Source organism: Phycodurus eques, chromosome 19 (genome assembly GCF_024500275.1).
Source record: "Phycodurus eques isolate BA_2022a chromosome 19, UOR_Pequ_1.1, whole genome shotgun sequence".
Lineage (NCBI taxonomy): Eukaryota > Metazoa > Chordata > Actinopteri > Syngnathiformes > Syngnathidae > Phycodurus > Phycodurus eques.
In genome coordinates, this window is record NC_084543.1 from 4,808,548 (window position 1) to 4,829,144 (window position 20,597).

The following is a 20,597-nucleotide window of genomic DNA, read 5'->3' on the forward strand; positions in this document are numbered from 1 at the left end:
CCATGGGGGAAGGCTTGAAGGATAATTACTCACATGAGGTGAGTCCATCCTGCGTAAGGAAATCATTTGAAGCTCACGATATCTGTTACAATGACGACTACGTCTTTCAAGTGACACAATTCCGGAATAGACACTCCCAAGTCTTACATAGGTATTAAAGAAAGACAAAGAGGAAATTAAATTAAGATGACCAAAGCACTTAATTACCACTGTTATCTTAGTCTTTATTTTGTCACAATTGCATGTCAAATATATATACGTCTATGTGACATATATTAGATGACATATACTGTATAATTTCATTTTTTTACAATAGAGAAACAACATAGAGACACACTATTTTGGTTTCTAGGTAGAAGCTCCCTTTAAATAGTGGTGTTCCCCCCCCCCCACCCCAAGTTTAGCTCTCACTCACAGTTTGTTGTCCTGTTATGAATTTATTCACAATGTGTGCTTGTTTGGATCATGAGTTGGCGTATTTTAAATTTTTTGTCGTTTGTCCTTTGCAGTTCAAGCTGTTCGTCAAACGGCCGCCAATATTGGTCCATGTGCCCACACAGATGGTCCCACCTGCCAAACAGCAAAGGTATTGGGACCGACTTCTTTGAAACTTTCCAAAGTGAATCCAATCAACTCGAATTTCCGTTTCCTCTGCAGATGGCCAAAGGGCCGTTCGGGTCCTTGATTGAGGTATAACCTTGGCCCGCCGTCTTTAAACCTCGGATTCCAGTGCCTGTTTGCTCTTTGGCGGAGTACCGGCCACTTTGTCCAATCCCGGCCTTGAGAGCACCCCCGCGGATGATGTGAGAACCCGAAGACTCCGTCACAGGACTAGAAAGTTTTTTCTGCTTTAATGCCTGATCGAGTTCTATGGTCATTTCAACGGAGGAGGAGGAAGAGGGTGTCTGAGGGCAAACACTAATGGGCACGGCACTCTCATAGGGAGGAGAGGAAGGGCTGCCGGTAGGGACGTGACGCCCCTCTGTGTTCTGGTAAGTCGTATCCAAACGCCGTCCCTCAAGGTCGCACGCCTGCAGCGAGGGGATGATGGGAACAGAACGGGTGCGCAGCGAGGGCGGGGGGAAGCTGCTTCCCTTATCCAGGCGAGTGCAAGGCACCTCGGTCCATCCCTTTCTCGCGGCAAAGTGAGAGGTCCTGCTGAGGAGGCCGCCGACCTTTCCCCCGCTCGGATCACACCTTGAGGCGGGAGGGAATGAAATAGGAATTAGAGAACAAGTCATTATGATGGTGACCTTTACACCGCATCAGATATTTCTCATAAAAAGTGCCAGGGTGCGGTAATAAAGCTGCTTTTCTCCTACAAAACAAAACGATCTCTGCAATCTTATCTCTTTAATTGCTGTTTAATTATTCATAATCTATGTTTCTAGATGAATGTTGAATCAGAATCATCTTTATTTGCCAAGTATGTCCAAAAAACACACAAGGAATTTGTCTCCGGTAATTGGAGCCACTCTAGTACGACAACAGACACTCAATTGACAGAGAACACTTTTGAGACAAAGACATTGAGAAAAACAGTCACTGAGCAACAAAGGGTTGCTCGTTATCTGGTAATGCCAATTGTGCAAAAGAGTCCTCGAGCACTTAGAGCAGTTCGAATGACTAATATTACAATAGTCCGGTGCAATGACCTCGCCTTAAGATGGGTAAACATACCAACAATTAGTTTTCCGAGTTTTCCTCCCTTTCCGATCAAAGTCAGCAAAGTCACAGTTATCGGCTGTCTAAGAGGCCCGCCGCACACCGAGCAATGCGGCCAAAGGCAACTGAAGTGGACTATGGCAATCCGAAACGATTAAGTACAGCATACAGTTTGACGTGCTGCAATGGAAAAAATGGCAACCTTGTATTGGGTTTTGAAGCTCCACATACAATGTACTGTACAGTAGTATTTCATATTGAACCACAAAAACATGGTGCGATTGTCAAGGTAGGGGTGGAAGGCCAAAAGGAGAATAAACGGGTGAGAATAAAGGAGAATGTGTGGATATTTTGAGAGGCTGTTGGCAATGATCAGCGCCGCATTTGTGGACTGTACCTGTGAATTTCAGCAACAAGAGATTTTGCGCTTTGCCTTGTAGCCACAGGTACATATGAAATCACAAATATTGGTTTCGGCTGCGTCGCTCAGTGTCCGGCGTGCTTAAAAGATTATTCTGATCAAGTATCCTGGAATGTGGGGTCGGTAAGCATGATTTCTCCTTCCCAATCTGCTCGGAAAACAGTCGCGGCTGACAATCAGAAATATTTACGATCCCAAAAAGTTTGGGCCAGTCACTCTGTGTAATTGTGACATGAAACGGAACAATGGCCAATTAGGAAGATAGCTGAAATTGTTGCCGGGAACTCTTCTTTGTATTTTACGGCAGTCTGAATGCCTTGTGCCACCACACAGCCTCTCACAGGTCAGAAACTATTAATTAACGAGAAAGTCCTCGTGAAGATATGGTAATGTGCTTGGTGTGCTGTGTTGGTCAATTCAAAAAAGCACTCCCTTACACACCAAGCTTGCCTGGGCAACTTAAGTAAAAGCGAAAATAATTCTGTGTTCTCAGGAATAGCTTGTGGAGCTCCTTGACATTCTGGACCATTCTTCTTAGGTGTGCCGTGTTGGTCAATTCGTCGCATGTCGCATTCAAAATTTTAAATCGGTTAATATGTTAAAAATCGGTCATAGTGACTCGTGAATGGGATTGATTTACTTGCAAATCATTGTGAAATGTGTGTTATACTTCCACTGAAAAGCAGCAAAGAACTAATCGAGAGTGGAGAAGTTGGTGTGCACCAGAGTTAATGCTGTTCCCCGGTCCTGGGTTCACATTTAGATTTACCCCCCGTTTGAGGAGACAGCCGCTGTTATTGCCAGCCTTCAGAGACTGTTTGTACCATAACCAAGTTTATGTAATTGAATTACTTCCCCACTCCCCTTGGTATTAGAAGGGGAAATGCAAGCTGGAGGTAAATCCGGCAGATGAAAACATATCTAAAAATAAATCCAATTGCAAAGTTGCCTTCAGTTCTGTTCTTATCGGCGACGGGTAAATATGTTTTGATGCTGGATAATAAAAGTGACAACGCTCAGCGGGTGATTTGTTGTCTCGAAATGGGAAAACGTGGAGGGGCACTTCCCGAGTTGCTGCGCCACGCTCAACCCTGTTTTTACACTCCCTGTCTTTATCTTCCCCTTTTGCTGCACTATCGTCACAATCTCCCCTCACTTTACCTCCCCTCATCCCACCATCCACCTCCCACTACTCCTATCCAGAGATGAGACTATGTATCCATGGCAACTGGGAAGAAGGGAGGAAGGGAGGGGGGGGCGGGGGGGGGGAGTTGGGCAAGTGGGGGCTGCTCTGAAGCTTGGTGTTGTATGTCTGCTCAGTCCAGAAATAGGTCACTTTAACCTGCTAGAGGACAAGCAATCAACGGGTGGAACTGTGTTGACGGCTAATGAGATTGAAATGTATTCAATTTACTAGTTGAGCTTAAATTGCCTGGAGCTCATTTGTTTTTCCTCGAGTGGACATATCAAGTAACCAGGGTATTCTGCAAATTAAGTAAGATCTGGTCCATGAAATTTGAAGTCGAAAAGCAAGACTCAATCCCCTAGAGCATTCATGGAAATGTCATCAGAAGCACTGCAGAACATGACTGCGAGTGTCTGTTGAGTGACTGATGAGAGCACATTTCACACTAATTCTCTTTCAAATGAAGACAAAAGCCATAACCTCAATTGGGGATATGCCGATTCTGGGATGGAGAACTGCTCGGCTATGTGAAGCTTTGTTTAAAAAAAAAAAAAAAAAAAAAAAAAAAAACAAGCAAAAAAAATGTTGGAAATAGGTCACAAGGAGTTTGTCAGCAGGCAGTGTTATCTTTCGAGTTGCCGTGCTGTTCAATCAGACCAGCGTGCTAACGGGAGCACCGTGAGGGACACCGCTGCTTTCTTTAATGACAGGCGTTTTTGATAAAATTGCACAGTCTGACAGCAAATTAGGTTGTTTCTGAGAGACACGACTAAAAGCACTTCCTTACACACCAAGCTTGCCTGGGCAACTTAAGTAAAAGCGAAAATAATTCTGTGTTCTTAGTGTTGTTTTTTAGGAATAGCTTGTGGCGCTCCTTGACATTCTGGATCATTCTTCTTAGGAAGTGCTACATAACCTACTTTAATCTTATTACACTTGAGATCTGCGTGAGCACGAAAGTTTCTGAAATCAATCTTGTCAACGTCGGACATCCAATATGTGACTCCGCTGCACCTTTTGTCCAAAATGAGGCCACTTTAACCTCACTCGATCAGGTAGATCTGGCAGGCAATTATGTAAGGCCAACGAGATTGGAAATGTTTAACGAAACAAATTCTTCTCTCCCGGGGAAATAAGAATGTGATGGACCTCGCAGATTTGGCTTTTGTGAGAATTTGTTTTTGTACTTGTGAGATGTAGTTTAACACAGTCCAACTTCAAATCAAATGTCCCTCAGTTCTTTGAATTTGACCAAAATATGGTTTTATAGAGTCTAACAGATCTAAGTACCAACCAGGCCTGACCCTGCTAAATTTGCGAGATGAGAAGAGATCTCACGCTACGATATTTTCTTGAAATTAAAAGTATTCTCATGAAGTATTTTTTTCTCAAATTATATTTTTTTGCTCATAATACTATGACTACATCCACAAAAAAACTATGAATAATTTGAACTTTTTTTTTTATTTAAATTTTTTTCTCAATTGCAACCTTTCTCATAAAATTATGACATTGATTTCTCGTAACATTTCAACTTTAGTTGTCATAAAATAAAAACTGAACATTTTATTGTTTTTACACTTGAACTCAAGTTAAAAGCCTGGATAATCCATTCTAGGGTCATTTGTAATTCACCCATTTTCTATGGGAAAAAAATAAATTGTTTGGAATTGTGAAACTGATTGTATTCGACCCTGATTGTTTGCATATCGCTTATTGTTTTGAAAGACTTTACACAAATGAAAACATTTTGGTCATGTTGGAACTCTCTCTTATCTGTTAATTAGCATCTGCACTGTTGTACGTCCGCCCCGGATCGAGAAGCACTGCAGATAAAACACGAAGTAGCAGGCGGCGTGCGGGCAGCGCGCGGCGCTGCCAGTCTCCGGGTTGGCCAGTTATCAGGACGTGCCCCCGCATTCGGGATCAACGCTGTTCTCCCGATGAATTGTGACAGCGAGACCTGAAGGAGAACTCACACGTTCAGATTTCATAAACAGTTTATACCGAGGCCCGACAAATTATCCCTCTGCCACTGCTGCTTAACCTCCCGACTCCAGCTCCTGATGTCACCCACTAGGCCACGCCCCTTCAAGGCACACATCCAACCTACCACAGTACATGCAGTAATTGCGTTTTTACACAACCAGTTTAATTCTTTACATTATTTTTTATGTTTTATTTGGTTTTTATCCAATAGAGTGCTATATTCCTTTATTTAAAGCAGGTAACAATTGTATTTTGTTTTTGGGTGGTCTGGAACATGTTAATGGCATTTGAATTCATTTCAATGGGGAAAACTGACTTCATATATGGAATAAATTAAACATCGAACGGTACCACTACAATAACGGACGGAAATTCTTCAGGCGATTTAACAGGAAGTTGCAAGAGTCATGGCAAGAGAAAAGTTTAAGTAGTTTGAGGTGACAACAAAAACATTTTGGGGGGGGTGATGTCAGCGGCCTCTCCTGAGCCCATCCGCTGGACCGACTGATTGAGTTTGACATTGACTCGTCGGACTGAGATTTAAAAAGACAACCGCTCAGGTGTTATGAGGGTCCGGGTCATGTTGGAAGGTCTTGTTTTATTTTGGAGGGCAGCATCGTGGCCAGCTGCCTCACGAACCGAACGGAGTCCTGCCGTGTTTTCAAGTATTTCAGATCTTTAAAAGCAACTCACTTTTCCGAAATAGCACTTTGTCATCCAATGTTGAACATACATCATGCGTGTAACGTGACCAGTGTCATATAGCCATTCGTCAGTGGCTTTGATGAGATGTACTTCACCACTTTTTACATAGAAAGCCATCTGTTCATCTGTACTAATATGAGAATAACAATATACATATCATCTGTGTCAAAATCACGTTTCAGGAAATTTATCACGCTGTCGATTAAAAATAGTAGGACACGGCGCTGGTGCCAGCCGACCACATCAAAGCCTGCGCTCACTTCGCCCCCCCCACCCGACAAAAAGTCTTAAATACTTCACAAAAGCAAAACGACTATGGTTACATCATCATTTATTTGCCATCAATTGTCAATTAATCGATTAATTGTGACACCAACAGACTTACACAAATGTATCACACCTATTCTAAAAAAAACATCCATCTTTCAATCTTGAGGCGAAATAATGCCGCACAGCTCCCGCAGAGTGAGGGAAGAGGTTTTACAACACTTCTCAGACAGTTCAGCGTTAATAGTTAATAATTTTTAATGCTATAAATTGGTTAACGATGCATAGAAAAAGCAGACGACGTGGGAACAGACTTACGAGGTTTCATTCCGACAGCGACTATAAACAGTACAGTGGATCCCCGCAACTTGACCGAGCCAGACCGTGAATAGCAAAAATCTGCAGATAATTGACAACCATTATAATTGCATTGAAAGATATGTTTTGTCTTGGTTTTTTAAAATGTTTTTTAAACCTAAAAAAAGTCTTGAATAAGCGGAAATAATTTAAGCTAAGCATTTTCGGGGTTGGTTCTACTCCCAAAAAGAAAAAACAAAAACAAAAAAGGGAAAAAAAAGAAAAATCCCCAAATTTGAAAAGCTCAATTGGAAAAAAAAAACTTTCACTTCTCTGCAGATTTATTTTTTGGTTTTTTTGTTTGGTGGTGTACTGTGAGATTTTTTATAATAAAAGTTCTAAATTGCCCGTAGGCATGACTGTGAGTGCGAATGGTTGTTTGTTTCTATGTGCCCTGCGATTGGCTGGCAACCAGTTCAGGGTGTACCCCGCCTCCTGCCCGATGACAGCTGGGATAGGCTCCAGCACGCCCTAGTGAGGATAAGCGGCTCAGAAAATGGATGGATGGAAGTTGTGAAACACTACTCAAGAAAGAGGCTGAACGGCAAACCCAAGTTTACCTCCTCAAGGACTCCAGGTCGGCTGGCTCCTCCTCCAGCAGGTGCTTGTAGACGTGAGCGGACACTCGCGACGCCTCCGCCAGATTGGACGGCAGCTTCAGCTTTCCTCTGGAAACGGCCGGCGTCCTGAAATGACAGGTCTCTTTCCGTCTCAGGGCCGGACTGAGAGAGAGGGAATTGCTCCTGGAAGCACAGAAGGCAAAGAGAAAGCGGCAACGGCAGCAGCGTGGGATGAATATCAGCGGTTTAACATAGTAAGGCACGCGGGCGCACAGATTCACTAATCCCTTGTAAAATCTTTATCTCTTCCTTGTTTGGACTGACCTTTCGGCTCCGCGCCCCAGTAGAGGCGGCCGAAATTTACAATGTTCATAAAAAACAAGGCAGGGCTATGTGTATCATGTGAAACAGATGTCATTTACCAGTTATACCTTTTATTTGCATAATAATGCAGTCATGATTCAGACAAGGAAAGAAAAGGAAAGAGAAAGAAGGGTGAGGGAGGCTCATCAAGTGTTGTCCCTGGCTTTGCAAGCGGTCATAAATCAAAATGGCGAGCATGCTGCCGGTGGCACCGCAGGAAAACGTCGAAGGTCATTAGGAGGTTGAAAAAAAAAATTCTCTTTCTAATGCAGAATCACGATGATTGAGGAATTTATGAAGCGTTTTTGTCTACAGATGGGGAGAATAAATACTTTTCATCATCATTTTGGATTCTTTTGTATAGGTTTTGGGAAAAGTATTGCGCTTCTTGGGCTGAAGGAGCTTTGCTGAAACTATGGCAGAATAGCCACCTCTGGAAAGTAAAAAAAAAATTGCTAACAACTGGGCATAAGACTAGCAAACAGAAACAAGGCAAAGGGATCTCAGGCAGCTGAGGGGATTCAGAAGCGACGCGGAATTTGCAAAATTACTGCTGAACAGGTAAGTTTATCACGTCTTTTTAATTAAAAAAAAAATGTATCGTACCTTTCAGAAAAATACAACACGTGCTACCAACGTAGCAGCAGCGGCTAACGTTGCCTTGTTCACAGTCGTCTGAAAATAACTTCTTCCTTGCAAAAATGTTTTTCGTTCGAATAGTACGACTTTATCGTTGCATTAAACAGACACGCCACGCTTTTGATTTACCTAAAACAAGCTGTTGTTAATGCCTCATGGGACTTTTGAGGAGCACAATTTCCAGGTACAACATTTTCATTCTTGCTTCATCATGCGGCACTTTAGTCTTTTTTTTCCCTGTGAGCTCTTTTATTTGTGTTGAACCGCAATAGCAGGATGTAACAATATCCTCAGAGTTTAGGTGAAAAACAAAACAACCAACCCGGCGTTCTCTCAGCATGATATTTGGCAGCGAGGACATCGAAGTCGAAGAGTATTTTACGTGCAAAACTTTCCGGCTCGTCTGTGAGCGGGATCTCCCGCAGTTTTGAAGCAAAAATAAATAAATCAATAAAATGAATAAATCAATAAAATAAAACCGAGCTCATCTACAGTTGTTCAGCCATCTTTGATCGCGCATTGTGTTGAATAACTATTGTTGCAGACACCTCGAGATGTCTAGAGATGATAAAATAAAGAACTAGGGTCCTTCCAAAAGAAGCGCATTGCAAAAGACAAGCGTCCCGATGTGACCTGCTTGCCAGTGGAATTAATCCTGCGTATTATCTGATCACTTGTTGCATGCGTTTTACTGAACAAACCAGAGCCAAGTGCGATGTTCCCAATAAATATTTGTACGCACTAAATTTCACTTCATCGATTAGTCCTCACGAGTTCTTCATAATTCAATTTATGACATTCCAATGTTCAGGCGGCCCAACGCGCCGCAACATCGACCGGTGGCGTCGCCATGATTACGCGTCGACTTGGAAAGCGTTACACGCGTCAAACTTTGCAGCCGAAGCGACTCAGGAAGAGCGGCATGACGTGAGCAAGCCAGAGGTTTTTATTCACCGCGCATCGCACTTTTGAAACGATTGATCGAGGCAGTCATTGATCTGGACGTTTTCTCGGCCGGGATATATGTTACAAGCCCGGGGAACAAACAAGACGAGCCGAATTGTTCGTCTTGTACAGACACGCCCATAAAGAAGAGTTGTTTTCTACCTTTCTTTTACTTTTTACCTCTGGAGCTATGCACCACATTGCACTGCTTTTCCATTTTATACAGAGGAGAAATTCAGCTGCAAAATTAATGGGCGAATCCGCAAACAGTGTCTGGGGGGCATTTCCTTATTGTGGATGAGGGAGGCGTCTATCGGTTAGAGGCCTTTATTTGGCATAATATTCAACATTGGTTCCAGTCTATTACAATTTAGGACTATTATGGATAAATATAGCGCAAAAACAAGAGCGGAGGAAGATAGATTGGAACAAATACGTCTGCTAGCTCCCTGGAACATAAATATGAACGCACACAACATTGGATCCATAGTTAAAATTGTGATAAAGTTGTTACATCCTAAAGTGAAACTTGTATTGTCGGTGCCAAGGGCTTCTCAAACTGCGGTCTGGGGATCCCCCAGGGGTCTGCATGCTGTGACTCGGGGGTCCACAAAAATAATTTGCAATAAATTAGGTTGTATCATTTAAAAAAAATAAATAATAATAAAATAAAATTAAAAAAAAGTGCATACCTACAAGTGGGCACAGGCAGCCAGTGGGAAAAACTAAAAACTTATACCAATTACTCCTCCCCATGTTAGCTTGGAGCCAATTAAAAGCTCTGATATGATACATATGGTACAAAACATCACATACATCTTTTATCCCTGCAAGAAGTCTTTTTTTTAAAGAACAAAAGGCTTATTATTTCAGGAATAAAGTCCTATTCTTTCGTAATTTTCGTAACTAATTTGTTGACTATAACTCAGACTTTTTTAAGACAATTTTTTTTTTTTAATTCCTATGGCATTTAGTCATTCAGTTAGCTTTGTCTCAGCATCTATGTTACATATTGAAACTTTTTAAACTGTAACAATTTTTACACACAGGTGTTGGGTGTACTAGAGGCTCAGAGACCGTGGGTAGGTGTGAAGGATGTGTGGATCTTTTATCATTTATTTTGTGAAGCACTTTTTAACTCATTCACTGCCAGCCCTCCCAGTTAACATGGATATTTGACTTCTAAAGCCGTCAATGGCAGTGAAAGTGTGCATGAATGTTGCTATATAAATCAAAATTTGATTTATTGATAAGTGTAGGAGTGGCTGGTTGACCAGTTAAGGGTGTACCGTGCCTTTTTCCCAAAGTCAGCTGGGATAGGTTCCAGCTCCCCTTCGATCCTAGTGAGGATAAGTGCTACAAAAACAAAAAGGACAGCTGGATGGATTATGAGGGGGTCCTTGGAAAGAAGTTTCCTCCGTAAGGAGTGCCTGCACCCCAAAAGATTTATAGTATTCCCCAAAAGACAATAATAGGCACTAGTATGGTAGTTTCACTGCTATAAATATCGGAGTAAACTGGTCCGTGGTTGTTGTCTTCACTCAGGAAATACACTTAGTGTGGGACGGGTACGCTTTGGGTCTCGCTGACAGCTTTTTATGAGGCTTTTTATCTCCGATGGCTCACTGTGTGCTGTGGTTACTCGGGTCAATAGCCGAAAACATCTCCAAATCATCCATCAGAGTCTAATTCAGCTCCGCCTCGTCCGACTCCGACAAGCAGAAACAAATGATTGACTGTCCGCTGCCCGGGATGAAACACCTGCGTGACATCACATTGTCACCGCCCACCCCACCCCACAGCGGGTAGAATTTGTTGCCTGTCAGGCAACGGCCTCCAATCACCAACACATCCTGCTTGTCCTTGCTTCATCACGCCCAAAGCTGCACTCATCACGCCGACTTTAAATAAACGTGTGCCGCTTTATGCACCATCTTGTCTTATTTGCATCCCATTACGTGGCAGATTTACGGCCGACTTTCCAGCGCTGCCCATAATTAGGACAACAGCGATAGATCAAGTGGAAAGCAGACATTTACCGTCACTCATTTCTGGTGATTTGCCAGCAGTGAGTGCAAGCGGCCCCCACGGGAGAAATTTTGTTCTGGCTGCCTGACATGAATGTCATTAAGCGTCAGAGTGCGTCAGCAGACGTTTCATGAAAGGAAAAAAAAAAAAAAAAAAAAAAAAAAAAAAAAAAGATATTTTTTTTCTGTTGACTTATCAGACGAGGTTATTGTTGCTCGCTCCGCATCACACTCACCCTTGTCCCGCTAGCTATGTTTACAAAGCACAACCTCCTCCGAGATCCTCTGTAGCCGAAATGTTGCATTATGTCATATGAAGCAAGCTTCACTGTACATGTTTTTGTTCTTTCCCGCTGCGGGGATGTTTACTCTTTTCCAATTGTTGTTTCCTTATGATTTGTAAAGTGTTGTTTAACAAAACTTAAATATAATATTGTGGAAATGCAGTAAATTAAAGACGAGGAGACGAGAACCAGTCATGCCACTTTACTCTCCACGTACAAACTGTTTTCCCATCAAACAGCAAACCACTCCCTTTGAAGCCAACAACTCCCTTGAAGAGACATGCCCCTGGTGAATGTCTCCCTCTTGTGGGTCACCACAATTTGAATATATAATTTTTTTCCCCCATTGAAATGACGGGAAATACCATTAATCGGTTATAGCCTCCCCCCAAAAATATATATTTTATAGCATTTTTAACTTCAATTCAATGGATATTGTGCTGCTCCTTCTGGAGTGCGCATCTTAAGCCCCCTGGGGGCAGTGTAATACAAACATGTTGATATACAGTACATGGCACCAGTCTCAGCTCCTCAGTAAACTGCAATAATATTAGTCGTTCTTCGCAGGGTATAAAGAATATATGTGAGTATTATTATATAGCTGTCATGTGTTATTCCACTGTTTGTGCTCAAATATCTGTGGCTTAGAGTGTTATAACATTGCAACACCGATGCTATTGGTTACCCCACCGATGACAGTTTGCATTTTGTAATAGCATTATGCTAGCAGAACTTTCAAAATTGGGGGCTCATATAGCTGGTAACTTGTATCTTATATTATTATATTTATGTAAATATGGAATTAGTCATAGGTCTGGGGTATTGGACAAGCTACAAAACAAGCTTGAAAATCCATAAATTTGACAAAGACAAAGCTGGATCCATTTCAAATGTAAATATTAGCTACCATATATATATATATATATATATATATATATATATATATATATAAATATACACATATATCCATCACAATTGTATACATCATCTGTTTACCGTCTAAAGGTCACACATAGCCATATGGCAGGTTGATTGCATTCGCCCGTGCATGCGAGTGTGAGTGATGTGAGAGGATTTTCACCTGAAGCGTTTCCCTTTCGACTGTGCTCTGCTGAGAATGGGCAGCGATATTCTCGACGCTCCCGGCGCCGCGTTGGCAGCGCACCCGAGGGTGCCGCAGCTCTGTAAAGGAGACACAACGTGATTGTCATAAATGCCTGCTGGGGTTAACTTGAAGCAACACTGTCGAATATGACCTTCAAAAGAACAGCTGCTAAATCACTGTGATGATCCGCTAGCTTGCAGCAATGACAATATTGTCCTTGTCATCCTTCGCAATCAAAATATTTGAGGACCAGCCTGGACACTGCCTTTTTAGTACAGTGAACTCCTGCTTATTTGGGACTAGCTATTCAATTTATTTTTCTGTGGACCGATTCCCAGCTAAGTGCTGAAAAACTCACCTGCCACAAGATGGCGCCAAATTACTAAAAGTAGTAATTGGTGTCAAGGAAGTATGGTGAAGTGATACATCTCGACTGAGAGACTGACATTATTGTATGTCGGCGAGGAGCTAAGTTTAGCATGGGTTGTTAAAGAGAATCTTTGCCACATTTGCATGTGCATTTTTTTCCCAAAGTAATCTGTAAACCATTTATTTTTTAGGGTAATGTAGGATGAGTTTTAAATAAAATGTTTTGGTGTCATGGTTTGTGGTATTTTTCATTTTGAAGCAATTTTTTTTCTTTTTTTAAAAAAAATATTATTTTTTACTATATTTACTTTATTACTTTTGTCTTTATTAGAGTGAACTAATAATGTTTTTGGACATTGTGGTCACACTACTGACATAAGTAGACAGTCCTCTTTAAGGCCTGTAATTTGAGCTACAGTATGACTCAATGTGATTTGTTGCAAAATGTGATTTGACCTTATTATAGTGATCAAATCATGGTTCTGGACATTGAGGGTACATATTAGGGCAAAGTTATGACATATCTGGAAAGTGCTCATCAAGGACTTTAATTTGAAGTATGCGTCAGTGGTTTGTTGCTATATGATTTTTTTTGGCCTGATTACAGTGAACTGCACTGAGGAAAGATAAAAATAAGGGTTTATTTTAAGACAATTGTTTTGGACATCCGGTCATCATTTCATTTACAAACGAATATCAAATTCACACAAGTGTGAACTGCCTTTTGGTACGATTAAAAATGGCTCATCATAATGAGGAACATTGACAAACTAAGCATATATTTTGATAGCCATCATTAAAGGCTCGAATTTGATGTAATGACGTTTCTTGGATGTTATAGGAAATCGTTGGGTCGATAAAACAGTACTCACAGTTATATATTCTTTGTCCTCTCCGTAGAGCAACTAATAGTGCTGTATTGATGAGGTGAGACGCCTCAATAAACAGTATATCCGTCTGTCTCAATCAAATTCACCTTGGTCAGCTTGTAAAATAAATAAATCAATCAATCAATCAAACGCACATTTACCAAAGATGGATGGATGGATTTGAATTTGCGCCGTGGCTTGAATTCAATGACACGTCTGAACTGTAGAGGGAGCCCTGGAGCACAATAAATCCAATTTTTCGTCAATACTGATGTCATACAGCCCATTTTGGACCCATTTTGAGCAACGGTCCAAATAAAAACATGCTGCAAGTGATGTAAAATGGCACAGTGAAAGAGCTTGGGGGTAAATACATAATGTGGAAAGAGAGTGGAGTATCAGCGCACTCCATAAAGTTTATGTCCCCTGTCAGGGAGAGGAAGCTCTCTCTCCCTGGCGTATTCCCTCATGCTCAGGCGCTGTCTTTAATTACACTTTACATTTTAAAGCTCAGATTAGAAGGGGACCCTTTGTGCATCGAGCGGCACACTGGCCCTCGCAGACAACAATTAATCCCACACAAGATTACGTTAATGGCTCCCCCGCCCCGCTCTCCGTTCGTCTTTTCCCTTGGTCTTATCAAAATGAACAACATTATCTGTCGGCAATCCCTGGGAAGCACCCGCAGGAGCGCCTCGGTGAAAATCAGGAGATAATTCAGTTATTCTGCAAACACGACTTGCTGCTTTGCCCCTTTTCTTTCTCTCGGGTTTGTATAGCATTAAAAGGATGTCCCTCGACATTGATTTCTGTGTTTTGAGGGATCCTTTTTTTTTATATACCTAAAGAGATAACAGTATGTCCTCTCTCCAAATTATGCTATCTTTGCCAGAGGAATACAGGAGAACCATCCACCCATTTTTTTTCAGGCTTTTTTTTTTTTTTTTTTTACCGCTTATCCTGTTCAGGGTCACGGGTGAACTGAAGCCGATCGCAGCCTAATGTGGGAGAAACACGCTACACGCTGGATCGGTCACCAGTCAATCGCATCGAGAAAGCGACAGAGGGGAAACAGAGTCCGCCGTGTGAACCACAACACTCCCAGTGACAGAGTGGAATGTCTAGTCAAACCCTGAGGTTGTTTAATGTGGAACTGGACCAAAAATTACCCCACGAGCTTCGGGGTTCAGTAGCAAATGATAGAGGGTTACAATAAATCGTATATTGTTTTTATATCGCTCTACAATATATATTGTTATAGAACACATCTCTAATTCGGAATATCCCCGTGGTTTTCCATCTTAATATTAACCGCGGTTAACTTTTCGTGACTTAGAATTTCTGACTGTACAGTTAATAAAGGTTTAATGATGGTGTCAGTGTGGGTTATTTCTATTATTTCCTCTGAGAAAAGTTCTTTTAAAGCCTGACCGGTGTCTTGGATTCCATTCACACTGCACAAGTAGCTGACAAAATGGAAGATGTTGTTGCCAGGTGTACCCACTTTGTTAACTTGCTGCTACCTGTTTGTTTGTGGCCAGGCTTTTACGACTCTTTTAAAAGCCTTTACAGAATAAGACAACGTGGCGACAACAGCAGGACACAGGGGCCTAATAAAAAGCTATAGACAACCTCTCCATTCAGCCTAGCCTTAATCCAGCGCTTGTTTATGGGCCCTTTTTGGATCCTTAAATAAAAAGCAGGGGGATAATTAAGAATTGCCCTCAGCTGCACACTTTTTGCCACTTCCTGGTACCTCCACACTGTTGCATAATCACACACCTGCATGTGCATTTGCAATCCGTAACTGTTGGCGGCATGACCTGTCAAGCTGCACCGGCTGCCTTTTCATTAATTATGGCGATACCTACAGAAGCACTGGTTTCAAGGCTGTCGCTGTCACACCACAGCACTTGCTAAACAAGATGCCAATTAAATTATTCCTGCAGATTCGGCCATATTGTCGCCTCTCTATGGGCATCCTAGATTTCAAATTCAACACAGAAATGTCATGTGAATGTACTCAAAAAGTACAACTCTACTGATTACCTGTTCATTGAAACTCACTGACTGTTTCGCGGGTCATCTGAAAGGTACCGATTTAGTGCCCTTAACACCCGAAGAGCCATTTTTAGATGTATGAAAGGTACAACCAATGATTGTGCTGATTTTTTTGACAATGTATGAACTCAATTTATGCACTGTATGTAGATATAATACCATTAGCCTTTGTCCTGGTGAGAAACAAAGTGAATCACATCGAGGGGTTCTCGAACACACCCCTGTGGAACACCATCCAGTAATGACATTACCAGGTTATTGACTGCTGACCAGAGCTGGGTGTAATCTGCCTTTTGCCTGACAATCAGTTTCTAGTACATTCCCCACCGCCACATTAACCTTATGCTGATGGGACTTTTATTGTCTTGCCTGACCTTATTCCCTAACCTTATTTGGCACAGCAAACCACAGATTGATGCAGTACCCTGATTTCTGACAATGCATGAACCATATTTTAGAGGTTCCAGAACATAACCCGGCGGAACACCATTGTGGCATTCACCAGAAAAAGGGTCCCAGGTTCGTCTGACCTCTGTTTCTTCTTCCAGTCCATTAGTCACTACCACATTAACTTTAGGCTGATGGAACTTTAATTTCCTTCCTGACCTCATTTGACACGTCTGTGGCACATAATTTTTACATCAGCTCTGCAATCTCATTCCAACAGAGACGTTAATTCACTCTCATCTCTGTCCATTTTCAGGGGCAACAAAGGCTGTTTAATGCGTGAAATTTCCTTTCCGTTTGAGTTCCAATCCTGTGAAGGGTACATTGAACAAATAATTTTTCATATATGACCCCCTCAGGTGTGCAATTCTAAGGTCTATTCAAGTGCACATAGAGGGAGGATTTCCACTGCAATGTTTCCCGATGTGCAATTATGTGAAGCTTTTCCCTTTCTCGGCCACGCACAAGATAAAAGAGAAACAGTGTTATGACATTGTGCTTGAAAAAAAAAAATGAAAAAAAGACATTTCCAAAATGGCTGCAAGTTGTGGGGATTGGAGACAAACTGTTGTCTGTGGTCACTTGGTAATCTTACCTCGGACTCTGCAGATCATTTCCTCCTCCAATGTGCTTAAGGTCATTGATCTTTCCCTTCCTACCTTAAGCTTCCCTCATACTGTTCTGTTATAGCTTGGTTTCATGTTTGTGTCATCCCCTTCCCCTTGCATCCAACGAGGTTTTAAAGAATTCCGAGGCCCCCGATGAAAAAGACAGATTGGGCTTTTAAAGTGTTGGTATTGGTTTTGGTGCCAAACGTTTTGCGTAGTTGTTTCCAAAGTGTTTCTGGAAGGAGAAATTGTTCCGCGCCAAGATGTACATTTAACTTTTTAACACTTCTCGGCTGTCAACTGTTGAGTCGTCATTTCAGATAACACAGTCGAAAAAGCTTTTCAAGAGTCTGCGAATTGAGTTTCCCTGTGTCGGGCTTGCTTCAGGGGTGTTTGTTTCAGAAGAAGACACTGTTGCATTATTGAAGAGCCTCGGTAAGAGTTACATTCAGAGAAGTATTTACGCAAAAGAGATGCAACAAAGCCGACAAACCCGCGTTGGACTCTAAATACAACAGGGTCTCCAGTGAGTTTATTTCTTATTAAAAACAAAAAACGTTTAGGCCAGCTGCATCTCCCTGCTTCCTTTTCAGCTGCCTCAAACATTAGCAACAGTGCTGATTATAAATGACAAAGCTTGGCACTATTTCTCGTGCAAACAACAAGGTCGCATTTGGAGTCGTTAATGCATTTCGCTAATTGTAATGACGTGAGGATACAGCCTACAACAACGTATGCAGCCCCTCTGCGATGAATGCCATGGTCACTTCACTTATAAGAGAAAGTTTCTGCCCAATGTTGAGCTTGTCATCTTTCCATTTTGGTTTCACACAGACACACTAAAAGCAACTCTTATTATACAGTATGTAAACATGATTATTATAAACATTTTGTTTGTTACCCAAGGCTGTCGGCACTTGGTTCAATTAAACGCTTTCATCATAAATCGACACGATGTTCTGAGTTAAAAACATTACGTTCGTTATTCAAGGTTGTCCCCACTTTGTTCATTAAAACAAATTATTGCAGGTCCCCACAAAATATGGTTAGACGTAGAAGAACAGTTCTGGCGGCGAATGGAGATACTTGCTAAAACCCGTTTTCATTGGTTGTTACGCTACAAAGCCGAGAATCGCATTTGTTCAAAAAGTCCTGACGTGAACTTCGGACAGTGACGTTATGCGTTCTAATGTTAAAATTAACCTCTGGCTCATTATGGATTCTCTTCAAAATGTCTTTGTGTCATGTTTTTATTTTTTTTTGGGGGGGGGGGGGGGTGATTATATGGAAAGAATAATTAAATCACAATTTAATTTCCTTTCATCCTCAAGAGTCACATTTCGCACAAGCATTCCTGTCCTCATCCACTTCATGGTTTTTAGCATTTACACCCAACAGATACATAATTCAAATGTAGTGAATAATGCAAAGCCAGGAGCTAAATGCCATTTATACAACAGTTAGTTCCGACCAAGCAATTTGAATGGACAAAAGTCATCATCATAACATCGTACAACAGCACTGGGACTTTTAACTTCACATATAAACTCTGCATCATCTGTGTTCAAAACTGTTCATTTGGACTACATTAACAGTCAGCGGTTATCTAACATTACCGCGGGTGGTGGTTAACAGTGTCGAAAAGATGGACATATTTCAAAAACATCATTTGATCTGAAGTATGAATGGTTGCCGTATGAGGACAGAGGCAAGGAGAAAACACCCGGAGATGTCACTGCAAACCTCCAGGGGTCTTCATGTGATTTAATGACCCAAAAAATGACACATTAAGTGTACAAACACAAGCAGACCCTCGTCGTCGTGTCACTCGGCTTCATTTTGCATTTCCGGACCACTTCGTGTAACTTCGTCGTGGAGTGCCCACTCAATTACGTGATAGCGTGACGTGACTTGACGTGAAGTGGACTAATTGGCCAACTCTCTCCGTGAAAGTGAAACGGTTAAAACAAGCTTCAATTTTTGTCTTTTTTTTTTTTTTTTGTCAATATTGACGATGAAGCTTTGGCTTGTTAGCATGTCATGCTAACGGCTAACTCCACAGCGAATGGCACGGTTTAATTGCTAAACTACGTGTTGACAAATAGGAATAACTGATTATATAAACAAACAAATAATTTGATGACAGAATCACAGCCGTAGTGATTTAAATAAAAGTAATACACTCCCTCTCGTGTGATAGTTTATTATTTATGTATACTGCACAAGAATGGATTCGGTATCTCCATATTGGCCATTGGAATGTTCAATTGTTTTGATGATGCCATTTGGCACCATTTAGTGAAAAAAGCATTTTCAGGAAATTGATAGCATCGATAAGATAAGGATAAAATATAACCTGCAAAGTGTTGAGAACTTGCCTTCTGGAGCGTGTACTGCGTTCTCGAAGAAGATTTGGACATCAGACCGGAGGCGTTGATACCGCAGTCTCTTAAACTGCGACTTTCTGAGAAGTGAGCCTGGAGTTTTTGACGGTGCCTCCTATGGATAAAAATGAAAACAAAAATAGATACATATATTAGAATCCTACAACCTGAACACACTCAATTAGTCAAGTAAATAAAATGAAGGTTAAAGATGTAGATTGCTACATTAGGTTCTACACTAGCTGCTCGGTAGCGAGTTGCCACCTGGCTGATCAAAAGGTAGCGTCTCGTTTGAAATTTTGATACTGCGCATTAGTTATTGTAATAGACAGAAAAAAAATCAAAATAAATAACATTTCATTTATTCCCGTATTTTCCCTCCTGTGAAGGAAACAATGTGATCTTTTAGTTGTGCTAAATGTGAGGCCATTCCTTCCCTTTGGATTCAACTTTGATTGAATTCAATATTAAGTGATTCTTAAAACTTTTGGATTAAATGTTAATTTGCCATTAATAGTTCATCTTCAAAAACACAGGGCTGCTAAACTCTCTGCAGTGCTGCATATGAAATGCTTTCTGACTAAAGGGCATGAAAACACGACTGCATTAATTAACAGAAAAACTGTTTTTATACTTCATAGTAATCAAATGTGCTTCAGAATATTGTCAGACTTTCATATCAAAATAATAAACATTGACATGTTTAAATTAGATTTGTTACTAATTAGCCTCCTTTGTGCTGACATCTGATTCAAAGTTTTACCAGAAAAGCTGAAGAAACCCAAGAAACTCCCACCTCAAAAAAACAACAAGAAAAACCAACCCCTGTTAACCGAAATTGAAGAGGAGATTAAATTCAACCAAGACGGGCTGAGTCTGGTACATTCATTACGGCGGCACGCTCGGTCATGCTGACCGATTTGTGCCGCAGCCTGTGAGAGCTCCACAGTACAGAAAATGAAACCCGATTATTATTTATCCAGACACATTCAATTAAGACAATTTATAAGCTGCATTAACTCCCGCCTTCCTTTACAGACTGCTGTTAATTCTCTTTGTCTACATCTATTTTCTTTCCGCATCTCTGCATGTGAGTAATTGACGTCGGCAGGCCGATTCAGCAGGCATTTCGCGAATCTTCTAATTTAGAATCAATGTCTCCATTGGAAAAAAAAAAAGAAATTTATCACCATTATAACACCTTCATTAACCATACTGTTATGTAATAGTATGATTACTATAAGACTTTAAATGTTCAGCTCAGGGCTTAACTTTCACTGGGACAGTAAACAGAATGAACATCAGCAAAATAAGTCTGTGGGACATAACTAAAACTAGGGGGTGAA

At 41.3% G+C, this 20,597-nt stretch overlaps 1 protein-coding gene across 3 annotated transcripts in view; it reads right to left on the minus strand.

The window, feature by feature from the left end:
- Positions 1-212: 212 nt before the first annotated feature.
- nrg3b (neuregulin 3b) overlaps positions 213-20,597 on the minus strand; it is a 167,815-nt gene continuing 147,430 nt past the window's right edge. For 2 of the 3 annotated variants that reach the window (XM_061706754.1, XM_061706753.1), the window contains exons 6-9: positions 19,246-19,366; positions 12,490-12,590; positions 7,151-7,333; positions 213-1,197 (exon numbers count right to left, since the gene is read on the minus strand). In XM_061706754.1, the coding sequence (XP_061562738.1) occupies positions 630-1,197; positions 7,151-7,333; positions 12,490-12,590; positions 19,246-19,366 (973 nt within the window). In that variant the 3' untranslated portion in view covers positions 213-629. Of the gene's footprint in view, positions 5,236-7,150; positions 7,334-12,489; positions 12,591-19,245; positions 19,367-20,597 lie in introns of all 3 variants that reach the window. The other variant, XM_061706755.1, reaches the window with a different exon arrangement.